This window comes from Psammomys obesus, unplaced genomic scaffold (genome assembly GCF_907164565.1).
Source record: "Psammomys obesus unplaced genomic scaffold, mPsaObe1.curated_primary_1811, whole genome shotgun sequence".
Classification (NCBI taxonomy): domain Eukaryota; kingdom Metazoa; phylum Chordata; class Mammalia; order Rodentia; family Muridae; genus Psammomys; species Psammomys obesus.
The window spans coordinates 15,179,642-15,206,375 of NW_026591086.1; the positions used below are offsets into that span (position 1 = coordinate 15,179,642).

At 44.7% G+C, this 26,734-nt stretch overlaps 1 protein-coding gene across 2 annotated transcripts in view; it reads right to left on the reverse strand.

Annotated features, from left to right (window-relative positions):
• Positions 1 to 16,568: 16,568 nt before the first annotated feature.
• Positions 16,569 to 26,734, reverse strand: part of Tnfsf11 (TNF superfamily member 11) — a 28,907-nt gene continuing 18,741 nt past the window's right edge. For both annotated transcript variants that reach the window (XM_055609884.1, XM_055609883.1), the window contains 3 exons: positions 22,694 to 22,739; positions 22,513 to 22,614; positions 16,569 to 17,491 (listed from right to left, as the gene is read on the reverse strand). In XM_055609884.1, the coding sequence (XP_055465859.1) occupies positions 17,070 to 17,491; positions 22,513 to 22,614; positions 22,694 to 22,739 (570 nt within the window). In that variant the 3' untranslated portion in view covers positions 16,569 to 17,069. The remainder of the gene's footprint in view (positions 17,492 to 22,512; positions 22,615 to 22,693; positions 22,740 to 26,734) is intronic.

Here is a 26,734-nt window from a genome sequence, read left to right on the forward strand (position 1 = left end):
TGTGTGTGTGTGTGTGTGTGTGTGTGTGTGTGTGTGTGTGTGTGTGTTTTCTGGAAGCAGCAGGTGGTTCTGTATGTGACCAGGGCTTAGATAGAGCTCTGCCAAAGACCAGAGACTTCAGAAGAAAAGCTTGCAGAAAAAGGCTGATAATAGTAGACGCCTTGCACACAATCTGTCAGCATCCGGAAATGATATGATACTTTTGGGAATGAGTGACGGGACCACAACCCTGTTTTAGAAAATTGTCCTGCAGAACACATGGCAGACTGAGAGCCTCAAAGGAGTAGAACAGGGTAGGAAACCTGGCTGGGGCTTGACCACAACACCTTACTGACATGAAATTGACCATTGTTGTGGAAATACATTTCTCCCTCATCTTAATGGTCAATCTCTACAGTCATTTGAACTGGTTGGACAATTGGCCCAAAGCAGTTGTTAAGTCATCAAGGAACCTGAAATGATTATTGATCTCATTGCGAGCAGTCAAACAAGTTTGGAAAAACAAGCCTCGAACAGGCTCAATAAAACCCAAGAATGCTCAAAAGAAAGGAAAGTTTTCTGCCCAGGTCCTCTGTGCACTAACTAGAGCAGAAAATTTAAAGAGAAATCTTGAATTTAGAAAAATGTTCGTGTGCTAGAAATTAAGCCCTAAAGCATTACTGGCAGAGGCAGGTGGCAGGAGAGAGGGTTCATGCAAAGGTCAGACAGCTTCGGGTACTCAGGGGTCTTTCCATGAAGAAGCCTTCCAATTTGTGTTCTGTACGCAAAAGTGCCATAAAAGCCCTCATCAAGATGGGGCTCTGCATGCTGGGAATATACCCTTTCTGCTCTACGCTGACTTACAGTTAGAGGTGGTTTGTGGGAATTGTAACACAGCCCTTTTCCTCTGTGAACACCTCAAGAACACAGGCAGAGCTGGGTCCAATTGAATTAATTGGTGCTGAACAGCCAGGCAGGGCAGCAACTTTCCAAGTCTGAGGAGAGGTCCCTTTCCCAAAAGGCAGCTTTTGGCATGGACTCAGGTACACTGCTCAGGCAGTGTTGCTTAGCAGATTCCTTCCTTATAGGAACTTTCCATGCTCCAGTGAAGCTCCTTAAGCAGTAAGGGAAACAACTTAAAAGTTTCAGGAAGTCCTTGAAACTGCCCAGACTCACTAGGCCCCTCCCTGCTAGAGTAAGCAATAAAACCTGAGAGGCTTGTCCAAATGGAAGAAAGTTGTGTTGCGAAGAAGGCTTTAAGACTGTATGGAAGGAGCAGAAACCAGCCGAGCTACCTGAAAGAAGTTTGGAACAACTCACACACTGGGAAGGACACTCTCCAAGCTGTTGAGCTGCCTGTGGGATGCGCAGTGTCCTCCAGCTTCAAAGACTTCAAAGTTTTACCCCATGCTGGAGTGGGCTTTGCTGATGCAGCTATCTCTGAGTGATTTCTGCTCCAGTAAGTAACTCCTTATTCATATTCCTGTAATTAACCCCAATAGAACTCACTGGTTCACCAAACTGGACTTTGCTCATATCCATACTTTGCAATGTCGTGGGTTCCCTATCTGGAGTGAGTATATGTGTGTGATACATCTCCGCAGGACATGCTTTGTCACATGAGTGGCCACTCCAAATTCAAGTGCAATTTATTCCTGCTTACCTTGCCTGTCTATTGGGCATCAGTGGGAGTCTTTGCCTCATATTACAGAGCCCCATAATACAGAGCCAGACAAACCGGGCTCGTTTTACCTACTACACCTCAATCCCTGAGGAGACCAATTTGGCAATAGAGAGTTTTACTTATGAGTCAGCCTCATTTGAGGGAGTGGTACCCCGGACCCTCAAATACAGTTTAGAGAAGTTTGGGGAAGTAGAAAACAGAATGGTCTTCAGTGTGAGAAATGGTGGGTAACCTGTGCTCTGTGCAGGTGTAAAGAAGTCACTCTTCACGGGACACATATTCAAACCTGGTGACATACAGCGATAAGATGTAGAATCGAAGGCAGACAACTGTGCAAGTCTAACCGGAAGGTCAGTGGTTTCAACCAGTTTGTGATAGGCTGCAGCAGCCTCCAAGCTCCTAAAACACTACTTAAGAACTGTCACCATGGTTACCACACGTCAGAAGTGTTACAGATAGGGAAGCTAATGGAAGGACGCTGACAAGTGTCATGGCTCTCAGCACTCATGATAAAAAGCAAGTAACTAACAACAGGCTAAACAAGGGGGTTGTTCAAGTTTCCCTGGTTCAGCCTCCCAGGGTATTGGAAGCTATGCTCACGGAAGCTACTGGTAGTGCTACCAAAGGAAAGAGTGCTACCATGAAAGGCTCCTCCTGAACGGATGAATTCAGTTCCGTCGGCATGTCACCACCTATGGCTATCCAGTTAGAAGACAGCGGGACCGTGTGATCTGCCCACCACGGGGAAGGAGGAAAGAAGTAAACATATGTGAAAATCGACAGCTGGTCCCACAACTACTAAAGCAGACGCAAACATCTGCCGAACTGCATCCCTGAAACATCTCTCTATGTCTTGGGTGACAAACGGGTGAGGAGGGGCTGGTTTTAAAGACCTATACACAGTGCGGCAGGACCAGTTAGTGACCTGGCCTTCTTAGACCCCACAGTGCCCGCCCTTCCCTTGTAGCAGAGTGTAAGGAGAGTGCCAGCTCTCGGAAGAGTTGATCTGTCCCAGTTTAAGGCATACAGCTCTTGTTGGGAGAATGAAAGCAGCATCTGTCAGAACAGAGGAGGCATTGCGCTTGTGAGCACAGTGCTGAAGTGAGAGACTGCAGTGTTCTGATAGGTAAGTGTTTCATATTCAAAGACTAGAATTAGGAATCTTGATGCTGAGACAGGCAGGAGGACAGCAAAGTAGTATTAAGAGTTTGTGATCTTCATGATAAGGATGCTAGCATAGGCTTAATCTCTGTGTTTTAAGATATCACATATTAGCAGAGCAATACTAGCTTCGATAACAAATCTCAGATTGCCTGTGGCCTAACCTGACTGAAATCTATTTCTCATTTACATAACAGATATCACTGAATGTGTGGGTGCCTCTTTCCTCCATGAAAAGGTCAGGGGTCTGGACTTCTTCCAACTTGTTAGTCTGGATTTCTTAGACATCATAGTTTTCTACTTCAAGTCAACATAGGAAAAAAAAAGAAAAGAAAAACCACTTCTTAACCCTCTTAGAGCTTGTAGGTGACATTTCATTTCTACTCATGTGCTGGAGAGAAACTGTCACATGGCCCCATGACATGGATATTAGGACATGGATATTCTCTTGTACAGAAACTGGTCTTAGGAAAGAAAAAACAAAAACAATGAGTAGCTTCAGAGTCTCATGAAGGGACAAACAAACAAAACCAAAGTAGCGCTGCAAGGTGATTCTTTTGGGGGAAAAAAGGGGGGGGGCTGGATGTGCCAGGATCCAACTACTGGGCCAATGTGGCTCTTTGCTTTCATTTGACATGGGTGATGACTTTGTCTCATTCCATTGGCAGGAGGTTGACTTTGATATCTAATATGGTTTGCTAATCAGCTCAAAGAGGAGGGTTCAGAAAATGAGTCCTTGTCAGATGGACTATCTTTGATTAAATACACACACACACACACACACACACACACACACACACACACCTCATACATCACACCAGAAATAACTTGTTAGATCATTGATCCCTATGGCAAATTCTGGAGGAAACTGTTTAAGAGAAGAACACATTTTAACTCACACTTTGGGGTTTCAGTCATGACTCGATGGCTCAGGAAGGTCATGGGAGGAGGGAACAGTGGAGTTCAGCTGCCTACCTTTTGGCAGTCAGGAAACTGAGATAGAGAGGTTGGGGGAGGAAGGATTAGGGTTAAGGTCATCTTTTCCAGTTACTCCCCGAGTGACTTTATTACACTTAGGCCCCATTTGCTAAGAATGTCACCAAATTTCAACGAAGAGAGTTCTCATGGTCCAATGCTTTCTGAAATCCACGTACCTGAACCCTGATGCTTATAAAACCTCCAACTAGGAGCTGTGATATCTAAAACATAACAGAGAACAAGCACACACTCGTGATGGACAGGTAGCCTGAGTTAAGTGAAGAGCATGTAAAGCTCAGTCCTCACTCAAAGCTCTTATCGTCCAAGTAACTTGGTAATAGGGTAGAAGGATGTTCTAATGCAGACTGTACTGTATTTAGAAGAATTTAATGTGGGGCACTTTGTTCTGCATTTTGAGCATCTGAACTTTGATAGCTGTCAAAACTCAGAATTTAGAAATGAACCCTTAGGGAATTCATGGAAGGTAATACTTGGGATGCTGAGGGGAATTTCCCCTACACCCTATTAAGCAATATGAGATAGTGATTCTTCCTTTCTTCCTATGAACAGCATTCTGTCTGGGCTCGACACTGAACCTGCTATAATTGGTTTGCTGCCATCCTGAGGATGAAGGCCACAAACAAAGCAGACCATAACATGGGGGAGGAAACGTAAATGTGGAGTCTGGGCACAGCCCCCCAGAGTCTGAACTACTTCTGAGTTTCTAATTCTGTTGCAAAACAAATTTCCTAATTTTCTCATTATTGAAGCCACTTTGATTTGGGAGTGTCCGTTATTTACAGATAAAGCCACCCTAATTTGTGCCACCTCTATATATACAGACATAAAAACAAATGCCCCAAATCTACCTTCTCTGATTAGTCCTTGCAATCTGAAACACATCATTCCTTTAATTGGGGATTTTTTTTTCTGCCATGATGCATCCATCTTTACGGAAGGAGAAAGAAAAGAAGCCAAAAAGAAGAAGAGGAAGAGGAGGAGATGAAGGAGGAGAAAAGAAGAAGAGGGGAAGGAAAAGGTACTTAGATTTCATTCAGTTATTTATTCAATCTTTACCCATTTCCAGGCACATGGGGCTGGGATGTTATAGGATAGGATGATCAATAGCTGTGGGTGGTCCTTAAATATTTATCTGTGACTTAGGTGTGTTTCTTGTATGCAACAGATTGTTGGCTCTTGTTTACGTATCCATTCTGTTAGTCTGTGTCTTTTTATTAGATCTTTGAGTCCATTGATGTTGAGGGAGATTAATGAGCAGTGCCTTTTAGATCCTTTGATATTGATGTTGACTGTGGTAGTGTGTTTGTGTGCTTGGATTGGGGGAGGGGCATAGGAGAAGATGAGGGAGGGTGGGTGGGATTGGGAGGGGATGGGGAGGGGACTACGGCTGGGATACAAAGTAAATAGACTGCAATTAATAAAAATAAATACATACAAAAGAATAAAGTTCAGAAGCAACTTCCCTTAAAAAAATATTTGTCTGTTTTAATGAGGAATAAGTAATTAGGCTGTTATTTTCAGACTCCCTTATTTTCACCCTGAGGACCTCCAGGAGGCTCGGATCAGCTCCCCCAGACAGAGACTATATACAAATGTGCTCAGAGGGAGAAAGGGAGAAGATGGGCTTGGCCTTGAGGCTCTGAGGCTTAGAGGACACTGTGGACTTCACTGTCAGGGGTCCTGAGAGTCCAGTGAACTTCCTCTGCCCTCCCTTTTCACTTCCTCTTTAGAAAGGGGAAGTGTGAAAGAAAGAAACTCATGGCCAGGCAGGTGGAAACAGAGCTTAACTAGAGAAAACTATCTGAAATGCCAAATCCAAACAGAATGACTTTTATTTCATAGTTTTAAAATTGACAAACGAAAGTACATGTATTTTTCCTATACACCGTGAGGCTTTGCAACACACACACACACACACACACACACACACACACACACACACACACACATTGTTCAAGCTGGCTAAGCTATCCATGCACTATCGTGCACAGTTATCATTTTGCAGTGAGCACACGTAGCACCTTAGCAATTTCCAAAGACACATTATCGTTCGTTATTAAGCTGCCAATAAATCTGTAACCTGCTCCTCCCATCTGCTTTCCATATTCTTCCATCAACGTTGTAATCTGAATAAAAAGTTCACTTCAGAAACAGTGCAAGAACTGCGCATATGAACCCCTCTGGTCTCCCCAGAAATGCTCATTGGTGAAAAGGTGGCACCAAACCAGGGTCAGAATGAGCAGATATAGAGAAAGAGCTCAGGAAAGCCGTGAGCTCCTGCAAACTTCATAAGCCAGGGCCCTGCTAAGCCCCCGCTACAGTTTATTCTTGATATTCACACATGTGCTGTTTACATGAACTCTCAAAAACCCAAGAGGTAAGTTACTCAGTTATTACAGAAGTAGATTACATGGCTGTTACTATTCCAGTTTTATGAAGAAAGAAGTGGAGTTAGAGAAAAGTTACATCTTTATCCCAAGTTGGAAAATGATTTCTGAAAACTGGGTTTAGATACTGTTCTCACAGCAGCACAGTCACTGTCCTGTCGTTCAGCTCATCCTACTTCGGTGCAATGGGGACCCATGTGGTAGCCCAGAACCTGAAAAACCTTTCAATGTAAAACTTCCCATGTTTCTCTCACTCAGTGCTGGGTAGCCCCAGAAACAGACTAGGGTGAGAATTCCAAGGACCCTTAAGTGAAGTCTTCTCTGCCCTGTTCTGCACTTTGGGTCTGTGGCAGTGTAAGAGAACAGACTTCCCTGTACTAAAGCAGCTTGTGTTCTTCATCAAAAGAAAAGTGAAGACCAACAGTCAGGAGGAAATAGGAAACACAGTCAATGGCCCCTTAGATGAGCATGATTAAAACATAAGCAGCAGAGAAAGCAGAGAAGAAAAGATCAGGGATAAAGGCCAGGAGCAGGAGAGACGAACATGGGGAACTGAAGGATGGGGAAAGCCTAACCAGGGTGGAAAGTGGGAAGCCATCTGAGATAGAAGGACCTACATCAGTCATCTATCTGCAGCAGTGGAGAAAGCCCTGCATTTACGTTCAGTTCACACACACACACACACACACACACACACACACACACACACTGCAGATTCCATTTTGTTTTAAGTCTTCACAGAGGAATTCTGACAGTCACTATGAAGAACAGTGATGGGCGTTAAAAGAAGACTATATATGAGATCAGCCCTAAAGCAATGCTCTGTATTACCAGAGCCTCAATACTTTCAGTCACCTGAAATTTCCCAATCCATTTTGTTGTTGTTGTTTTTCAAGGCAAGATTTCTCTGAGTAGCCCTGGCTGTCCTGGAACTCACTCTATAGACCAGGCTGTCCTCGAACTCAAAGAGATCTGCCTGCCTCTGCCTCCTGAGTGCTGGCAGTAGAGGCATGCATCACCACCATCACCTGGCTCAATCCACACTTTTTAACCATGGACATAATGTGGCATAAGTCTTCTAGGATTATGAGAATGTTTCTTGCTGACTTAGTGTTATTTTTGACCGCTGGATTTAACCCAGTACCTTCTTGGCAATAAAGAGAGAATTTCCTTTTGGGAGACTGCTGACATCAGTGCTGTCTTAGGAAAGCCGAAGTGCCTGGGCAGGAGGGCTGGGTGACTGGCCCACTGAAATGTTAAAAATGAAAATGGAGAGAATGTATGCTTCTCTACACACCGGGAATTCATTTTGACATGCATAGAGTCAGCCGTCTGAGGAACTCTGGGGGAAGTAGTGACCCTCACAGGCATGGACAGAATGGATGGATCCCTGCTGTGAAAAACAGGCCAACAAAACAAAAATGGAGGTTTTCCGGCACATGTTTCATATACATGTGAAGGGTACCCTGAATGAGAAGTTTTCGATGAAGTAGTTTTGAATTCCAGCTTATGTAGCATCTTCAACAACAAACAGCCCATTTTCAGAGGACTAGTAAGGCAGAAAAAGAGACGTTGTGTCTGTCAGCAACTTGAGGGAAGAAAGTGAAGAAGCTAGTTAACAGAGACTCTGCTTTTAACCATCTCCTGGCCAGTGAGGGTCTACCGCTGTATTCACTAATCAGCCTTTGTGCTCTGGCCAGCTTTTCAGTGCAAGAAGTTTACACCTGTTTTTCCTTGATCGCTTTCAGCCCAACAACCCGTCATGTTTGAGGGAGGCACAAGCCAGTCCTCTGCGGCATTTTCCCCTATCAAAAAGCAGCTGTTAGTCTCTCTGGATGGATCCCAGTGAACACATGTGTGGGCCAAACCTAGACTGTCCACATCAGGCAAACAGAGGGTTAAAGAATGCTACCACCAGCAGCCGCTATGCCTGTCCTTTCATATATACCACTCTCTTTTCCTCTAAAAAAAAATATTAAATAGATAACTTTAAATAAACTTTAAATAAACCAATGTTTAAAATAAAATAAACCAATGAGCTCCAGATAACTAGAGATCTGTATTCGGTAGAGCGGGACCCTAAGAAAGACAATCTTTTAGGGACTCCAATGACTACAAAATTCTCTCCAAGTCCCCTATAAAAACAAGACATGTCATAAGATGGCTCATTTAATAATCTATAAAATATGACGAGGCCAAGTGTAATGTCATGAGTCTTTAATCCCAGGACTCAGGCGGCAGAGGCAGGTGGGTCTCTAGAAGTTGGATGCCAGGCTGGTCTACATAGAGAGCCTAGGCCACCCAGAGCTACATAGTGAGACCCTGTCTGAATTAATAATAGTAACAACAACAAGAATCATGAAAGTTAACAAGACACAATGAACTCCTAAGATTTCATTGTAAAGCCTGACAAGAAAAGTTTCCTAAACACACTGCCTGGCTTATCTTTCTGTGGTGGTTCACTCCTAGATGTCAACTCAAGTGGAAAACACATCTGGACAACTGATGAAGAATTATTGTGGAGTGTGTCTGGGAGGGTGTTTTCCAAGGTGATTGAAGGATGGTCCGCTCTCAGTATGGGGGACCATATAATCAGCTGTGGGTGGGAAAGAACAAACACAGAAGAATAGGGGATTGGCCGCACTCTCTCTTGCAACTGGATTACACTCTTCCTCCCCTGCCCTCTGATGTCAGAATTCTGGACCTTCTGGCCTTAAGAGTATTCACCAACCTGAGGCCTCAGCAGTTGGACTGAATGGTGCTATCAGGAGCCCAGGGCCCCCATCTTTAAAATGCTGATATGAAACTTCTCAATCTTCCATACTGGCATAAGGTAATTCCCTTAAGTAATCCCCACTTGCATCTGTCTACTATGATCGGTATGTCTTGACCTGGTTCTTTAGAGGATGCTGATGAATACACTTCCTTTCATCAGATTTTACTGGTAGAACATCTGAATTCTTACAGTGCTGATGGACCATAAGCTTAACTCTATTCCAAGAGTAGAAGATAGTCTGTAGACACTGTAGTCTTCCAGGTTAGACTTCTGACCGAGGGCATATACAGGAACTTAGGTATGAGAAAGCAAGTACTTTCTCCACAAGCTCTATTACACCATCCAAAATAATACAATTTAACTTTGAGCTTCTCGTAACAATCCATTACAAAAAGGCATACCTGATTAAATAGCTGTGCCATGGGGATACCATCTTTATTTGAGCAGTTACATGCTAAGGAAACATTTCAATTAATTTATCTCCATCTCTGTCTTGCTTACTCCCTTGTTGATGGCAGAAAACAAGTTGTCAAGCAATCTTTGAAAAATTAGCTCTGAGCCCCTTAAACAGACACTTGAGGCATCCAGGACCATGTTCTTCTTACAGCGTCCCTGACTCCTGGTCTCATCATGAGATCAGGGAAGATGGAGGGAAGACACGTTTCAGGAGGGAGTGGTGCAGTCAGTGTTGGAGACTGAGCCTGACTCTCACAGGAATTTTTAGCCCTTAATCCTAAATGTTATTCAAGTCAAAGGCTATAAATGGCGTCTAACTGTTTATACCTCGGAGATGTCACTCCCATTCTAAAAGCTGGCTCCTTCTCTACCCAAGCCCATGGGGTATTCCATTTCAAAAGCACACAGGCCCACAGCTCAGAACCTAGATTGTTCTGAAAGCTACGGTCTCTTTCCTCTCTTGAAAAGATGTTTTAATGCTTTTTGCTATTGACCTCAATGGCAGTGTAACAACAGTGGGGAAATAAGAAGAGAACACCCATAATCCCACCTCCACAGCTCAGCAACATGCTGCTGTTTATCCTCCTCCCCTGAGATTTGCCTCCACATTTTTTAGAAATTTGCAGACGTAAGGAAAGTGTGTCACTCTGTACTTTGCTTGTTATGTTTATGATTGCAGTCTCTTCCTGCCCTGCTCCTCTCTCAAGCCAAGGCCCCAAAAAGGAGGCAAGCAGGGTAAGCATCTGGGATTTTAGACATGATAGTTGGAGGGTCTAGTAGGTGAAATGTGTGATCTCCCCTCCCCTCCCACTAAAAGACCTATCTGTGTCCTATAAAGTCCTGGAACTCGTGACTGTGGCCTTCCTTAGCCAAACAGCCATCAGTTGTGTTATGGTACGTGAAGATGAGGTCTCCCTGAACGGTCGGGGTAAACCCTAAATCTAATGCCCTGTGCCTTTATAAGAAAGAAAAGATGGGGCTGGTAAGAGGACTCAGCCAGTGGACGCACCCTGCTGTGAAGTCTGAGGACCTCTGAGGACCGAGGAGAAAAACGTCTCCCCGAAGAAGTTGGACTCAGCCCTCTCTACTCAAGCTGTGATATGCTGGTGCACACACACCAAATTGACTAAAGAGTGCGGGGTGGAGGACGAGAAACCAAAGAAGCAAGGGTACTGGGAAGTGTGAAGAGGGGCCAGAAGCAGAATTTGGAACGAGGAAGATGCTAGGAACTCCTCGAATGCCTGGAAACAAGAAGAGGCGTAGAATTCGCCCTCAGAGTCCCTAAGTAGGCTAAGGTCCTGCAGGTGTCTTTGTTTTGCACTTCTGCAGTTCTAAGCCACCAAGTTTGTGCTGATTTGCTGTGGCAGCCATACCAAGCTAAGTCAGAGGCCAACAGCTTGTCATATTTCCAAGGACAGGATCTCATGGCAGCTGTGAGAATGAATCCTCCCCACAAAGGAGCGTCTTTGTCTATCTTCCCAGGGCTCAAACGCAACTTGAGTTTCATTCCATGTGGCGCTCCCTGGTGTCTCGGCAGCCACTCAACCTCTGGATGATTCATAGGGCTCCTGCCAGTCTTCCTCCTGAGCTGCGTGCTCTGAGCTCAACAGATCTGTTGGTGCTGATGGTGTTCAAGACTTGGAGTCTCACCCCGACGACTTGTCCTATCTCATTCCCACGGCCCTGATGCTCCTAATGACTCCTGTACTACCAACTCGGGCATGAACTCAGCACATGCCTTTGGGGGTAGCGGTCTCTGTGTTTGTAAGTTAGTGAAATAGAGAGAGAATGGTGGCCCTATGCTGGCTTTGGTGTGTACCCCATGCTGAGGATGGGGCTCTCTCTTACCCTGCTCTTACTACAGAAAGTCTCCTTGAACCTTGACAGTTTAGATAAACTCAACAAAATTTCTCTTCTGTTTCATGCCTTAATTTTTTCACTTAGGATTTTCATCAATAAAATGTGGTTATTATTTGTGATTCCTCTAGCATTGTCTGGGAACTTTTCTCCTTCCATCTATTTGGATTGGGATAGTTTTATCCCTAATTCACTTTCTTACGAATGACCACTGAAGTTTATTAAGAAACAGTTTTAAACGAAGTTTAGGCACAGGAATTGAAGGGAGAAAGACAGAAACGCTTAGGGAAGAGACGGCACACACAGATGGTCCACGCCGTGGTACTTACTTTCTTCATCGTTGCATCAAAATACTTGACCAAAGCAACTTAAAAAGGGGGGAGGGGCTCACTCACAGTGTCAGCCGTACAATCCATCGTGACAGGGGAGTCATGGTGCAAAGAGCAGGAGGAAATCTGGCCACCGTGCCCAGCCAGGAAGCAAAGAGGATGGATGTTTGTGCTCAGCCTGCTTCCTCCTTTTTCATTTAGTTGGAGACTCCAGTCCAGTGAGTGAATGGTACTGCCTGCACTCCAGGCATGCCTCCTTACTTCAACGAACCTAATCCAGATTCTCTCTCATAGGCATGATCAGAGATTTGTTTCCATGACAATCGCATCAAGTTGAGAAGCGATATTGCCATCGTTCAAGTGCATTTGGGCTTCTCAAAATAGCTACCTAAGCTATGTGTAAGGTGACTCACTGTCCTCAGTGCAGCATGGTAGTTGATTTTATGACCAGATCCACTGGACTATAGGATGCCCAGACAAACAGTAAAACACTTGTTCTTGGTGTGTCTGTGAGGGTATTTCTGGAATTGATTAGTGGAGCCATGATAGTCTTCCCCAGTGTGATGTGCAGCAGCTGATGTGCTGAGGGTCTGAGCAAAGCAAGAAGATGCTGAGGACCTATTTGCTTGATCTGGGACATCCATTTTCTGTCCTCAGATGCCAGTCCTTCTGGTTCAGGCCATGCCTAATTTAAGCAAAATAGCCAAAATGCTGGTTAAAATGCCGTTGTACTAAGACCCCTAAGGTAAATTTGTCAACAACAACAAAAAACAAAGAGGAGAAATGACCAAGGTATATATAGAATTTCAAGTTAACAAAATGTTAAAAAGGTGGGGGGGTACTGTAGAGGTGGCTTAACTGTTAAGGGGTACATCCTGTTCTTACAGAGAATCTGAATTTGGTTCCTGGGACCCATGTCAGGCTACTCACAGTGGCCTATAATGGAACTGTTCAATTTCCAAAGGACAGAGAGGCCCCTGAACAAAAAGGACACATATTCTCTCTCTCTCTCTGCCTCTGTCTCTCTCTCTCTCTCTGTGTCTCACATACATACACAAACACATGCGCATGCACACGCGCACTAAGTGTTTAAGGTTTAAAAAGAGCAAAAGAAGATTGTCATAAGCATGTTATTAATCAAAAGAATACTTGTTTTACAGCTGAAATATAACATGTGTACACGGTAACATGAGGCTGAATCATTATAATGCAAGTCAATAGCTAATTAGCATTTATAACTTCAGTTACCGAGAACATGTTTCAGTTTCACAGCAAAGAAGCTGGAAAATCAATTAACAAAGACAAAGCAAAGGGAATGTGCGCGTGGTGTGCCCATCGTGACCCTAGAGGCCAAGGGTTAGATCAAAAAGTGAGTCAATGTCCAGTGTCTCCAAAGCATACAGTATAGTAGTGTTGCTGTGAAACCAACCCCATCAGAACACACAGATGGAAAGGATGGGTCCGGGGCGCTCTGCTTCCTGCCAGATCACCCAAGGAACTAGGTTACCTCCCCAGGGAAAATGCCAAGGTGGCCTAATAAAAATGAATGAGATGGGGGCTGGAGAGATGACATGGCTCTGCAGGTAAGAGAACTAACTGCTCTTCCAGAGGACCCAAGTTCGGTTCTCACTACCCTAGTGCTGGCTAACAACCTGACTCCAATTCCAGGGCATCTGATACCCTCTTCTGGCCTCAGAAGGCACCAGGCACAAACATGATACACAGACAACAGTGCAGACAAAACACCAATGTACATAATGAGACAATTTAAAAAAAAAATGAAAGAGAATGAGATAAAAGAGAGCGAGAGAACACAGGGGAAGCAAGTACTCTAAGTAAGAAGCACTTCATCTCCATGTCGACTCTTAGAGAGAGGCTTGGAAGCACGGGCCTGGTGTGTTGTAAAAATTGATTCAGGAAGACAGATAACTTGAGACTTGGCATGCTTTCCTTCCCCAGACTTGGCAGGTTAGGAGGGCTGAAATGCAGCAGGTAAAATGAGCCAGCAGCTCAAACCCGCTACATCCGACACACAAGGTCTCCTGGCATTGTTTCGTCACACCTCCCATTGACTCAGCTGTGGCAGGGGACACACTCTAGACTCATCTAAGTGAGACACAACAGCCTCCTTATTCCCTAAGGACCATGAGTGTGCTGGTTAGTTTTTTCCCAATTTGACACAAACCTAGATGTATCTGGGAAGAGGAAACCTCAACTGAGGAATCACCTTTATCAGATCAGGTCCTCCAGGTAAGTCTGTGGGACAGTTTCTCCATTCATGATTGGTGTGAGAAGGCCCACGTCACTGTGGGTGGTCCCACCCCTGGAATGGAGGTCTGGGGCTGTATAAGAAAGCATGTTAAGGAAGCCAGTAAACATGGCTCCGCTATGGTCTCTGCTTCAATTTCTGCCTCCAGATTCCTGCCTCTGCCCCTGCCTTGACGTCCCTCTCTGGTGGACTGTAATTGGGGCGTGTAAGCCAAACAAGCCCCTTTTCTCCCCGGTTGCTTTGGTCATGGTATTTATTACAGCAACAGAAAGAAAACTAGGACAATGAGAGACTTAGAAGTCTGGAGGAGGATAGGAGGATTAAAGCAGAGAGTGGAAATGAGAAAGAGGTGCATGAGAAGGCAAAGCAGAAGGAAAAGAAGAAAGCAGGAAACACCTGTCTGCTCCCGCCCAGCTTTGTAGACCCTGCTGCTCAGAGCCTGGCCATCTGTGAGGCATTACAGAGAGGAGTCGTCTTCATACCTCTTGCTGTGTCCGGACCCTACTGTCATCCTCTTGGAAACGCTAACTGATTTCTAACATGCCACTGAGTCATCCTCCTCCCCCCCCCCCCAAAAAAAAAAGCCCCTGGGACAGGCAGGTGCAAGTGTTCAGAAAATCCTCCCACATCATGATGTGCCTGAACTCCCCAGGTCTTCAATGGAGACTGCTGCTTTCAGAGTTCGGATGGTCCCCCATGAATCACCTCAGGAGAGCCTGGCTCTTTATTCCTGCATCTTTGAGAGACGGCAAGTTGGTTGCACCTGGTGGCTGATCTTGAGTGTCACCTGGTTTGGATTGAGAAGGCACACCTCTGACTGTGCGGGCATGGGCATTTCCTGAGAGGACCAAGCGGAAGAATCTCTTGCAGCTAGGCTGGCTGGCTGCTTCCTGGTGGTCCCGCTATACGCTGCTCTGCTCCACCGCCATCTCCCCAGTATGACAGAATAAAATCTCTAAAATCTTGAGCCTGAGTAAATCTTTCTCCTCAGCTTTATCGCAAAAGTTAGCACGCAACTGACACGCTGCCCCCCAAGTAAAAATAAACAGTTGACAATCTATATTCATGTTGTAGGCTTTTCCTCCACTTCCTATCTGATGTTCCATGTTAGACTCTGGGATTCCCACGGTTTGGGATCAAACAAGGACATACTTCTTGTCCAGTCTAGCATAAGCTGACACCCCACCTGACCGGAAGCCCCGGGGCTGGCTGAGAGAACTGCCATCAGAACTGTGGTGGCTGGCACTGTGCTTAGCACCTCACTGATTTTCAACCAATGAATATGAAACAAGTGAAAACTGCAGGACCAGGTTCCAAGCTGGCTAGCTAATGAGACAGTGGCAAGATTCTCTGTCTGTGAAAGCTACAGTAACGCCACTGCTCGTGGAAATTCTTCCTTAAACTAAGCAGCAGCCATCAGGATATATAGCACCCAAGTCATGTTTTTGCATTGTTCAAACTTGAGGTTTACTGACAGATGTAAAATAGTAGATGTATTTTGGTCAACACTATGGAGTCCCACCATTCTAATGCTGCTGTTTAAAATTTATGATTTCTTCTCTGTAACATCTGCTATTCCTCCCTCCCCCATTCTATGCTCTCACAATCACCAATAAAAACATTTATCTACAGATGACAAGTACCTCAAGTAATGGCTTCCTGTGCTTTCCCAAGCTGGCTGTTTTCCTGTCTCTGCCCTTCGTGAATAACCAGCATGGTGTAGACAGCTCATCCACACAGATTTCCGTGAGAAAATGTGTCCAGGCCTAAGTGAGTCCCTTTTTACTGCAGTAAAGGAGACATGCCCTAAGGTTCCCTAAGTCAAAGCTCCATATTTTTGTCATGATACAAACTTTTCTTTTATGAGCGAGGAGACTGTTTTCTCTCCAGCTACATCCTTGCATACAAATCCCTTGCAAATTATTTTTCAAATTCCAAGGTTCATTAATTTAATTGAATCTGTTCCTAGTTTTTAATTAAATCTGCACTTCTCCCAGTAACCTTTGGAGAAAGATAGAAGCTGCATTATCATATTGGAAAGAACAGGATCACAGAACAAGACACACATGAAAGTGAACAAGAACAAAAATCAGTAGGCAGGTTTCATACAAATTTATTTTTGTACCAAAAAAAATTAACATTCAGAGACAATGCTTTTATTGTACAGTATAATAAAATAACTTTCGCTAGATTAAAAAAGTAGATTTTTTTTTTTTGCTGATAAACCACAGTACTTTCTCTATTTAAAAAAAAAAACCCACAAAATTTACAATTTGTGTTACAGTTACCTTTTGTAGGAAAAGGCACCTGTTCAATAATTACATAAATACTCCTGACAGATTTCAGTAGCCTGTTATGTATCCTTCTTGGCTATCTCAGTTCCTAAAGTCAATTGGCTTCTGAATTTGAAAAGGACCGGTGACCAACATCTCGCTTATTATTCAAGGTATTCATTATTAAGTTAAGAAGAATGAAGAAATGAACTACCTGTGGCCACCAGAAACAGTATTCCTCCCCGTTAGCTACCAGTCCCCTCGGGGGAGTTACAAAGTGCACCAGTTAAATACATCTGTACATTTAAAACATTAAATATGTCAACAGTGAGACAGCTTTAAATATTTTGAATCAAATACTATAGCACAAATATAATTTACAATACTTTGCACAGAAAACATTACACCTGAAATATAACTTTAGATATTATATAAAAAATACATATATATTTCTCTCCTCATTAGAAAAGTATACCTACTCGCAGGTTCCAGCAAGATGTAACAATTCAAAAGAACTTAACCCTTCAGACCATGGCACCCTCTTAATTTTGAGGTTCTCAGTGGCACATTGCCAGGAGTTAAAACCACAGACGGTGACCCCTTCCATAGCTCACGTGCGCTTTTTCACAAGTGTCACTACCCTTCTCCCAACATGGTTTAATTCTAGGAATTCATTACAAAATTGTAAAACCATTGTGAACCTCCGTGAGCCTAGCATCCCCTAATCTTTACACACACGTGACCTCCACAGGGCCAAGAGAGAGGACACGGAGTTCCGTACAGTGCGGGCCAGGCCTCTTAGTAGTCTTACACACCTATATACATCTTCCATCTTTTTTTTTTTTTGAAAAGTTTCCAAACATCTAGGATACACAGATGAATGTGCCACAAAACCAGTTTCAGTCGATGTCCTGAACCTTGAAAGCCCCAAAGTACGTTGCATCTTGATCTGGATCCAGCAGCGAAGGGTTGGACACCTGAACACTGATCTCTTCACCAGCTCGGAGCTTAAAAAACCCTCCAACGTTAATGGAATAAAAGTGGAACTCAGAATTTCCTGACCAGTACTTGGTGCTTCCTCCTTTCATCAGGTTATGAGAACTTGGGATTTTGATGCTGGTTTTAACGACATACACCATCAGCTGAAGATACTCTGTAGCTAGGTCTCCCGACGTTTCGTGATGCCGAAAGCAAATGTTGGCGTAAAGGTAATAGAAGCCATCTTGGTTAACTCTTAGTTTCCCGTTGCTTAAAGTCATATTAGAGATCTTGGCCCAGCCCCGATCATGGTACCAAGAGGACAGACTGACTTTATGGGAACCTACAGAGAACAGAGACACAGGATTTAGAATCTGTTACTTGGATGAGAAAACCTCCTCGGCCATCATGTAGGCTGGCAGGATGGTATTGTGTGCTAATAGAACAGTGCCTATTGCAACGCAGTAACTTACCTTGATTCTCACCTATACAAGGGCATGGATACATTCAGATGCACTTAGTGCTTTCTGTAAAGCACTCTGGAGGCACAAAACCAAAAATCCTCTATTCCTGTCCTAAAGGAAGCTAGAGGGCACAAGGGATAATGCAACATGGTCCAGAAAAGAAGCAGAGCTTGAAGGAAGCACATAGAATTGCTACGAGATTTAGAGAGATAGAGAACAAGTTATTTCCATAGAGAGGGATCAAAATGACTCCATAGAGTTTCTACCAAGCCAGGAAACACAGAAAAGGGAAAAGATTGGGACCCGTGGACAGTTCATTCTGAGTTGAAGAGAGCAATTAGCCAGAGTCAATTCAGATAGGAAAGAACCCAATTTGTATAGGAAGAGAATTTCCATCCTTTGTATAACTTAACCTTTGTTTAGTTTGTGGACAGGGGTGTGTAAAAGGATGTGAGAATCTGGGTCACAGAAGCTATGAAAAGGCCAGATTCTATCTATGTCACCATTTTTACTCCCAACTCAGCCTAAGTCACAAAACTGAATGGCCATCCCCACAGAAGCTCCAAAACAAAATATCCCAGCTCCTCAACTTCATGCAGTCATTCACATCAAAATGCTGTAAAGTCACTCCCAAGTTCCAAGTTCTCCTATAACCCTTTCTGGTCCATGAAATGAAGTGACCTCCATGCTACTATTCCTGGAGAAGTCCAAGTATTATAGAACATTCTAAATTAGCTGTGTGACTAATGTTTATCAGAATCCAGGTCTTTGATGTATGTAGCTGGGTCTTTAAAAATTGGGACTACCTCTACTATAAATCAATATGTATAATTATGTGGAGATTTATATTATTATACTGGAAAAAATGATAACTGATAGGGTGAAAGCTTACAGAACTATGCAAAGGTCCAAAACCACATCTCTTCTCCAAGGATTTTATGAAGAGTTATGGCAAACTAACATTGTCATGTCTCTGGAGTCAGTAAGACAAAAAACAGCCAGCTCTCTGACTAGGGGAGCAGGGGAGAATTTGTTTCTGCTGCATACAAAAAAAAAAATTGTTACGTGCCATGCTGCCTACAACTTGTTAGTCTTGAGCTGGTAATTAGTATTGCAATTAGATAGTCTTCACAGAAATCAGTCAGGGAGACCCAGAGAAGACAAATACTACAAGTTCTTGCTCATGTATGGAAACTAGAAGACACACACACACACACACACACATGCTAACCATGCAAATAGAAGGGGTGCTATTTGGGATTGAGTATCAAAATACACGATACACTTGAACAAAAATGTCATTACTAAATCTATCGTTTCATACAACAAAATACATAAATAATTTTGTAAGAATAAAAAAAAAATAAGACCAGGGACTGATTTTGAAGCCACCAACCCATGAAATAGATTTCAAGTCCTGAAAGGTGACAACTCATTTGACGGATTCTAGGAGATCCTTGTACAAATGATAACAACAATAATAATACCACCTACACTGTCTACCCACAGTGGCCCGAGTTCTGGGAAGACCTGAACACCTGTATCCATCCCTACAGTGCCAGAGGATGAACCACAGAATGGTCTGTAGTCTCTCGGATATGATCTGAAAACACCCACCTCAAGCTACAACAGAAACTGAAAAGGTGACAGGAAAGGCGGGAGAGCGGATATGAGGCAGTGTTCAACCTATACTACAGTGGAGCAAGCCATCATTAAATGACCAAGAAAACAATGGCTCCAGTTTCCGAAGAGGACAAGGGTACTCTCAAACTTCCCAGCAGGGCTGCTGTAGTCACCAGCCTCTGGGCACTGGACAGCAACTCTCCTTCTTTCCCATTGGGAGTCTTACCCTCTCCCTGGAGTCAAGTGTGCCAAATGCAAATGTCACCCTAGGGTTCCAAGTGAATCAACAGGAGACTGTAAAAGCCTCCTCAAGCCTGCTCACTACCATATCATAAACACTGCATGATAACTCCTCTAACCCGGTAGGCAGTCATCTAATCCATAGGCAAAGCTCAAGATATTCCCATCTCAAGTTACTCTGTATTTCTCAGCTTCTTGGCCAATTCCTGTACTGCATTCCATTCAACTGTCATGTATGTAATTTGACATAGACATGTCAAAGTACTGAAGTGAAGTCCCTCCTTTCAATGGGATGGGCCAACTCATGTTGGAGTGAGCTCTGCCCAAGGAAAGCAAGAAAGTAATCAAAACAGTGGTGCGAGAAGATAGGAACCCTGATGGAGTGCCACTCCCATGGTCTAAGGAGTCAAGTGAAGACGGATCCTCTCTACTGTAATGTGCCTCTCTGCTTTTCTCCACTTCTGTTCTCCAGCCTTGACTCATCCCAGCCACCTGACAGAAGGACTCCTAAGATGCTCGCCCCCGATGGTGGGAAAAAGAAGTGAGCATATAAAGTGTGGGCTTTCCATTGCTGCATGCTGTAAAGAACCAGGCTTGATTAGGAGGAACAAAGAACTGCCAGACAGAAGCTGCAGAGACGTGCGGTGCTCGGCACAGCTGAGCTTGATGACAAGACAGAAGAGCCAGAAAGCTAGGAAGGTTTGGGTCAAAACTGGGTTGAAGAAAGGGAGCGTATTGTTGGTGAGAAAAACACTATTGGAGCGCAGTGGGGCTTTCGTGAAGCCCACAGGAGAGAAGCTAGAAAGTTAGACAGTGTGAATAAAGGACTTACCAAAAGATAACAGTGGGGAGAGAAGATGAGAAATTAGCAGGGTGAAGGCCTGCCCTGGCAGCCAGCATCTCTGTTGCTAATGAGGCATGCTGAGGACCTCTTACCCAGCCTGCCTGACCTCTCTAGCTGTCTGCTGGGCTCCCAGCTGCTAGCTGTTGGAAAGGGACCCCGGCAAACATTTAGCCTGCACAGCTTCCTAAGGAAAATCACATAGTCTAACCCCGTCCCCAAGTACCTTCTGGTGCATTTTACTCAGGAAACTTTGCAACTGCACAGGGTATAACAGTCCACATGCGACGGACTCTGGGACTCTGTCTCCCTGTGTATAAACAAGTATGTAACAGCGCTCTAAAATAAAAATGGCCAAGACAAGCCAACTCCCTGGGAAGCATTCAGCACTGGCCAGCATCGGGAGAACAATGGGTTAAGAGGGGCTGTTGGCCCAACAACAGCAACTAACTCTATTTTCTTAAACAGGACGCATAGAATGGCTCATTTCCCCGACTCCTAAACCCAATAGCTGTCGGAACGTAACCGGGAGTTTCGCCTGGATTCTTGGCACCGATTGGACTCAAGGTGCCTGCAGAGGGAGCTTTGTGACTAAAACATGCTTGCCATTGCCAAGCTGGCTCTGGCACACGCTCTCAGGCAATGTTTATCCTATGCCATTTAAAGGGAACTGAAAAGATAAATGTAGGGTACGGTCACAGCACACGCAGCCCGCACACGGGTATTAATTTGATTGCCTTTGTGGACATGCAAACTAGTTTTCCCACCCAGAGAAAAATCAGCATAGCTCCACCCCCAGGCACACGCAGAGAACCTGTTTATGGAGGCAACTATGTGTAGGATGAAAACTGGCAGCCTACCCACTCTCCTAACCACTCCAGAGCTGTTTTCTTACTTCTTGTATCTTCCATAAAAAAAAAAAAGAATAAATAACTCTCTATGGCCTACGCTGTTATAATAGATCAAAATTATTTATTAAAAGATTAGACTTTTATTATTTAAAAGACTCAAAAAAGTTTAAACTCAAATAAAAAAAGTGCCTTAAGCCACCTGGAGAACAAAGTGGCTTTACATAATGACTTAATTAAGTTCAAATAATAATGGTAAATCACATCTACTGAGTATAATAGGCCCCTTTCACCCCCAAAATATAGTATCTATAGCAGCCCCACATGGTGGACAGTATTCCCATCGTTATTACAGCTGAGGAACAGATTCTGGTACTTCATCCAAGGTCACAGGCCCAAGCAGACATTAGAGCACTTACCACTGGGTATCAAACTATTGTGCTTTGTGGGAAAATACCTATGACCTTAGGACTACTCCCTCCTGACAAAGCCAACCCACCACAAGTACCCTGTAGCCTGCCTTCTAGGAGAGTGTACAGCACCCACATGGGAATTAAGTAGAGGGGAAAGTCAGCGTCTAATCCCGTTACCACAGGGACCTGAAGCAAGAGACAAACCATAGGAAGCACTGCCTTCTCGTCTGAACAACCTGACTGATAACTGCCTCCTAGTAGAACGAACGCGCAGCCCAGGACCTCAGCCAGAGGAAGTGTTCAGTATGTAGGACCCAGCAGCGCTAACACTGATGTTCACTTCTCACCCTACCATCATGTCCACTGTGATCCTTGTAATCGTGGCCTCGTTCGTGGTGAGCAGCCAGTAGGGGCTATGTGATAACTGCCTAGTGCATAGAACCAGCTGTGGTTCAAAGGTAATCATAGCTCTGGTCTATTAAACAGAATATTTACCAGAGCGTAGGTGGATGAGCGTGGGAAGAAGGGACAGAAATACCTCAGTTTCTGGAGGACTGCTGTCATCTGCTGCCCCCCCCCCCCGCCTTCCTAGATGGGAAAACCTCTGGCTTCCTGAATGAAGCCATCCACCTAGGATGTCAGCAACGGGGGCGCGTTCGATACCAAACTAATCTACTTCATGAGTGAAAACAGATGGGCATTGTGGGCAATTATGTGCTCCCAACTGGCAGGTACTTAAAATAAACGGCCGCTTCCATGACCTGAAAATGAATACGGGGATGAAGTAGTGTCTGACGTGATTGACAAGGTAGGGGACAACCGATGGGTCTGCCTCCTCCTTTTCCTTTAGAGGTCAAAAAGTTTTGGTAACAGGCTAAGAATAGGTTTGCGTATGACTGGAACATGTTTTCAGGCTGGGCATAAATATATCTTACCGGATGGGATGTTGGCAGCGTTAATAGTGAGATGAGCGAAAGGCTGATGAGTCTCAGACTTGCTCCGCTGGGCCAGCTCGGACCATGAACCTTCCATCGTAGCTGGGGATGACAGAACCGGGTGAGCTTAAAGATTACAGGCCGCATAGGACTTCAAACACTCACACAGACTCATCGTTACCTGGGACTCCTGCGAAACGCTGTGGCCCAACAATGTGTTGCAATTCCTGAAAACGAAAGAGGATTTTATTTAGAAACTCATTCTTTTTGTAAAGCGGTGAAAGAATATGCAGGACCACCGGATGGGAAATCAACTGGGATTGCTTCAAAATGAGGCCAGCAGCTCGGAGGAAGCAAAATCCCAGGATCTCGTATTCCTATATCCTGAACCTCCAAAACGCCTAGAAAGTCTGGGGCGCACGTAACAGGGACACGGATGGAAAGAGAGTGAGCCCGAAAAGTAACAAGTACACAAAATGCCTGACTCTCTTCGGTCGGCACTTGGCCTCTTTTTAAGGAGCTCAGGAGTAAATTCCTGTTAGAGGCTCAGCCCACAGGAACGAGAGTGATGCCTGGCTCCCGGTGGCTAGTTTCTGTTACATCGGTGCGTGTAGAGTGGGAGGAGGAGGTTGCATACTGAACCTGAGCCCCCGGAATGAAGTCTCTGAACCACGTCCTCACCCGGTTCAGTCATTACCTAACATGGAATGTCCTATAAGGTAGAGCGGGTCAGAGCTCTAGCTTTTTCCTTGGGTCAAAGGTCAGCTTTAGAGGAGCCCAGTCAGGGAGATAGGTGGGTGAGCGATCGGCTGAGCGCCGAGTAAAATCGGACCCCTGGATGCCTTCAACACGGGACAGTGTCCTATTTCCCTCTTACTGGGACAAGCATCCTGCTTGCTGACCATCACCATCCCATGACGTCTACAGAATAGACCATGGAAGCAGAGCTTTCCTTATCCAGAAAGAAAGGCTTTCAGCCATACAGTCGGACCAATGAATGGGTAGATGGAATAACACAAACTCAGTTCTTGTCAGGGAGAAGCGACCCGGAGATAATATTTATTCTTCTTTGTTATTCTCTCCGCCTTCAGTACCCCCAAAGGAGATAGGAATCTATTCTGTCCTTCATAACTCTCAGGGAATTCACAGAGGTCACAGAAGGTCAGCCCCTGCCCTGGCCTGCACCTGGGTCCCTGGACATCCTGAAGCCCACTGTAGGGAATTTTAAGCAGATGGTGGTCCCTGGGCACTGAACAGCGCAATGGCTCTCAGTAGGCTGCTTTTTGTTCCCCACTCCTGCCGATCTCCGGTCGCACAGGTCTCTTCTTGGGATTCACGATGGTGTTCCAATTTCTGGAATTTGCTGGCTCCTGCCCCCCCAACACACATAAAACTACATATATTCTTATGTATTTATACGTACACAGACGACATTATCATACATTGAGCACAACTTTCTACATTCACATAGACAGCGCCTCTATTTCCATTGTGTATGCCTACATAGAGATATCACATGTATACCTTTACCTGATTAGAGCAGGCATCCTGGAGACAGTTATTCCGAGGCTTAAAGCTACTTCCTCACTTCCCCTCTAGCTCTGGTCTGCTCCACTGTCAGGAGAGAAGCTCGGCACCTTCCTACAAACCTGCTCCCTGATTTTCTACACACTCAGCCCCATCACAGAGATTAAAAAAAAAAAAAAAGGTATTGTGGCCAGTGCAGTGACTTTCAACCTGAGGGTGATTTTGTGTGCCGACCTCCGGGAGGGATGCAAGGTCATGGTCTGAGATCCAGGGGGCCTGCGCTGGAGTCTCTGATTTGAATTTCTAAAAGACTAGGAGCTGCTGCAGCCTCAGCTGAGACCAACAAATCCCCTTCACAAGGATTTCTACATGGGCAAATGAGCAAATTATCTTAAGGCTTGAGACCAAACCAAAGCAGCAGACTGAAGCCCCTGATTAAATGGGCAGGGACTTTTTTTTTTTTCTCCCTCTCCACTGGGGATGCACTTTCCTTGCCCATTTAATCAGTGGCTTCTAGGTCAGAGCTGCCACAGACCCATTTAGTTACAAGAAAATTCAATAAATAGCACCTCTCAGAAGCACTTTCAATGCCTGCTGTCAGGGGGAAAAAAAGGGTTCGCGTCCCTGGGTGAATTAGACCTCTCGTTAGAGTCCCAGGAGGTGATGCTTTTGTGTTACTTCTCTAGAGTATCCAAGAACAGCAATTCACCCCAGAAATTCAGACAGGAAGTTTCAATACCAGAAAGGATCCTACGATGAATCTGTGACCTCGGGTCACACACACACAAAAAGGTTGTAGCATGTATGTCTCCACCCCTATCTTTTGAACCCCAAAGAAATTGCTATTTATGGGCAATCACAAACATACCGTTTGACTAAGTCTATGGGCTTTGTTAAAAAATAAAATAAAATAAAATCTTAACAGCTTAATTGGCATAGTGCAAGCAAGAAGATCTGGGTTTTATCTCCCCAGACCCAATGGGGTTTTTGGTTGGTTGGTTTAAAAAAAAAAAAAACAGAACTACTGGACACTAGTGCACCCTTGTAAGCCCAGCACTCAGGGGGCGATCCCAGCACTCACAAGCTGGGCTTTGGAGCTCTCTGGAAAGTCAATCTTGCCTAATCATCAGTCTCCGGGCCAACGAGAGAGCCTTGTCCTAATGAGCCAAGGTGGCTGGCCTCTGGAGAACAACACACCCAGATGACCTCGGCTTCCACACACTTGGACAACCCCCCCCACACACACACACACAAGTGCACACTTTTGTGCGCACACACAGATTTCTTGTAGACAGAACCTGGGGGCATCCCGGTGGATCCAAGAGGGATGTTTGGCGTGAACTTTGGGGCTGCCCTGGCCCTGTGCACAGCACCTGTCTCATACCGACCGCCTTGACGTTTCTCAGAATGTGACGGAAGGCGGACTCCAATATCCAGCAGGCGTTCAGAAATGTGACTGCTAGACGGGGGTCCCCATGAGTCGTTGCTCGGGACCACCCGTGTGCACGCAAATGAATAACCTCACAGTTACGCTTCCAGGCCCCGTATTGAAGCATTACTTCTTCCAGCCAAGCAAGTTTTCCCTTGTAGTACCATTTAAAATTACATGAGAATCATATAATAAACCTCAGGAGCAGAAGCCTGCCTAGGAGCCAGGTTATCTTCAGGAGAGCCTAATTATCTAGCTGACTCCCTACCTTAGAAGACCAGCAATACGCCTTCCCAGATACAGCTACCTGCGACACATACACGCACTGACACACACACATGCACACAACCTTTGGTTCCTATAAACTACCCAGCACAACAAGAATCGTTACCTATGAGTGTAGATAAGAAACTTCCTGAATTGAATAAACTTATTTTTGGTCAAACTGTAACAAAAAGTATTCATTTTTAGGTAAGCATAATTTAGGCCTAAACGATAATAGCTCCCTATAGCAGAACAAGAAAAGGGAACAAAACAGAAGGGAACGGGAAAACTGAAATCAAGTAGGCAGCCCAAGAAATCTCAGCCAGGGATGAAAGAAACCTTCTGACACAGTGCCACCTAGTGGACGTTGCCCCAAATTGCCGCAGGCCTGGACCACCAGTCAGGATTTCACGTTTTCAAATGGAAGCGAGGAAGTTACAATATTGAGGGCTATCTTTCAAATTAGAATACGCTAATTTTTCATCTTTGCTGTCAGAGTACATCTGCAAAGACAGGAAAACAACTGATTTGATTTTTTCCCCCCTTAATTTCAACTGCAGTTTAACTCATAGGAAAAAATGTTGGGATTTCACAATCTCTCCTCTGGGGAACAAAGTCTACAAAAAAAATCAATTGATTGTGTAACTGTGGTCTCCTCTATGGCCTCTATTCGACTTCTCTTAAATGGCCCATCCAAGAAGTGCAGTTCCCAGGAGTAGGACAGGGAAAACATCCCGTCTGCTAGGACCCAGCTCCCCCAGACCCCTGCACGGCATTGTAAATGATTTAGGGATTTTTGCCAAACCCAGCCAACTTCTAAGCCTGTCTTTACAAACTGCTGAATAACTGCCAGGAGCAAGACACCGAGTATCTGTGATTCAACTGGTCTTGTGCTTGTGTGACTGCTACTGTGATTTCATCCTTCTAAATGACATACCTACACTTATATAATATACGCAGCTGGGATATATATGCATGTATATATGTAACATATATGTGATA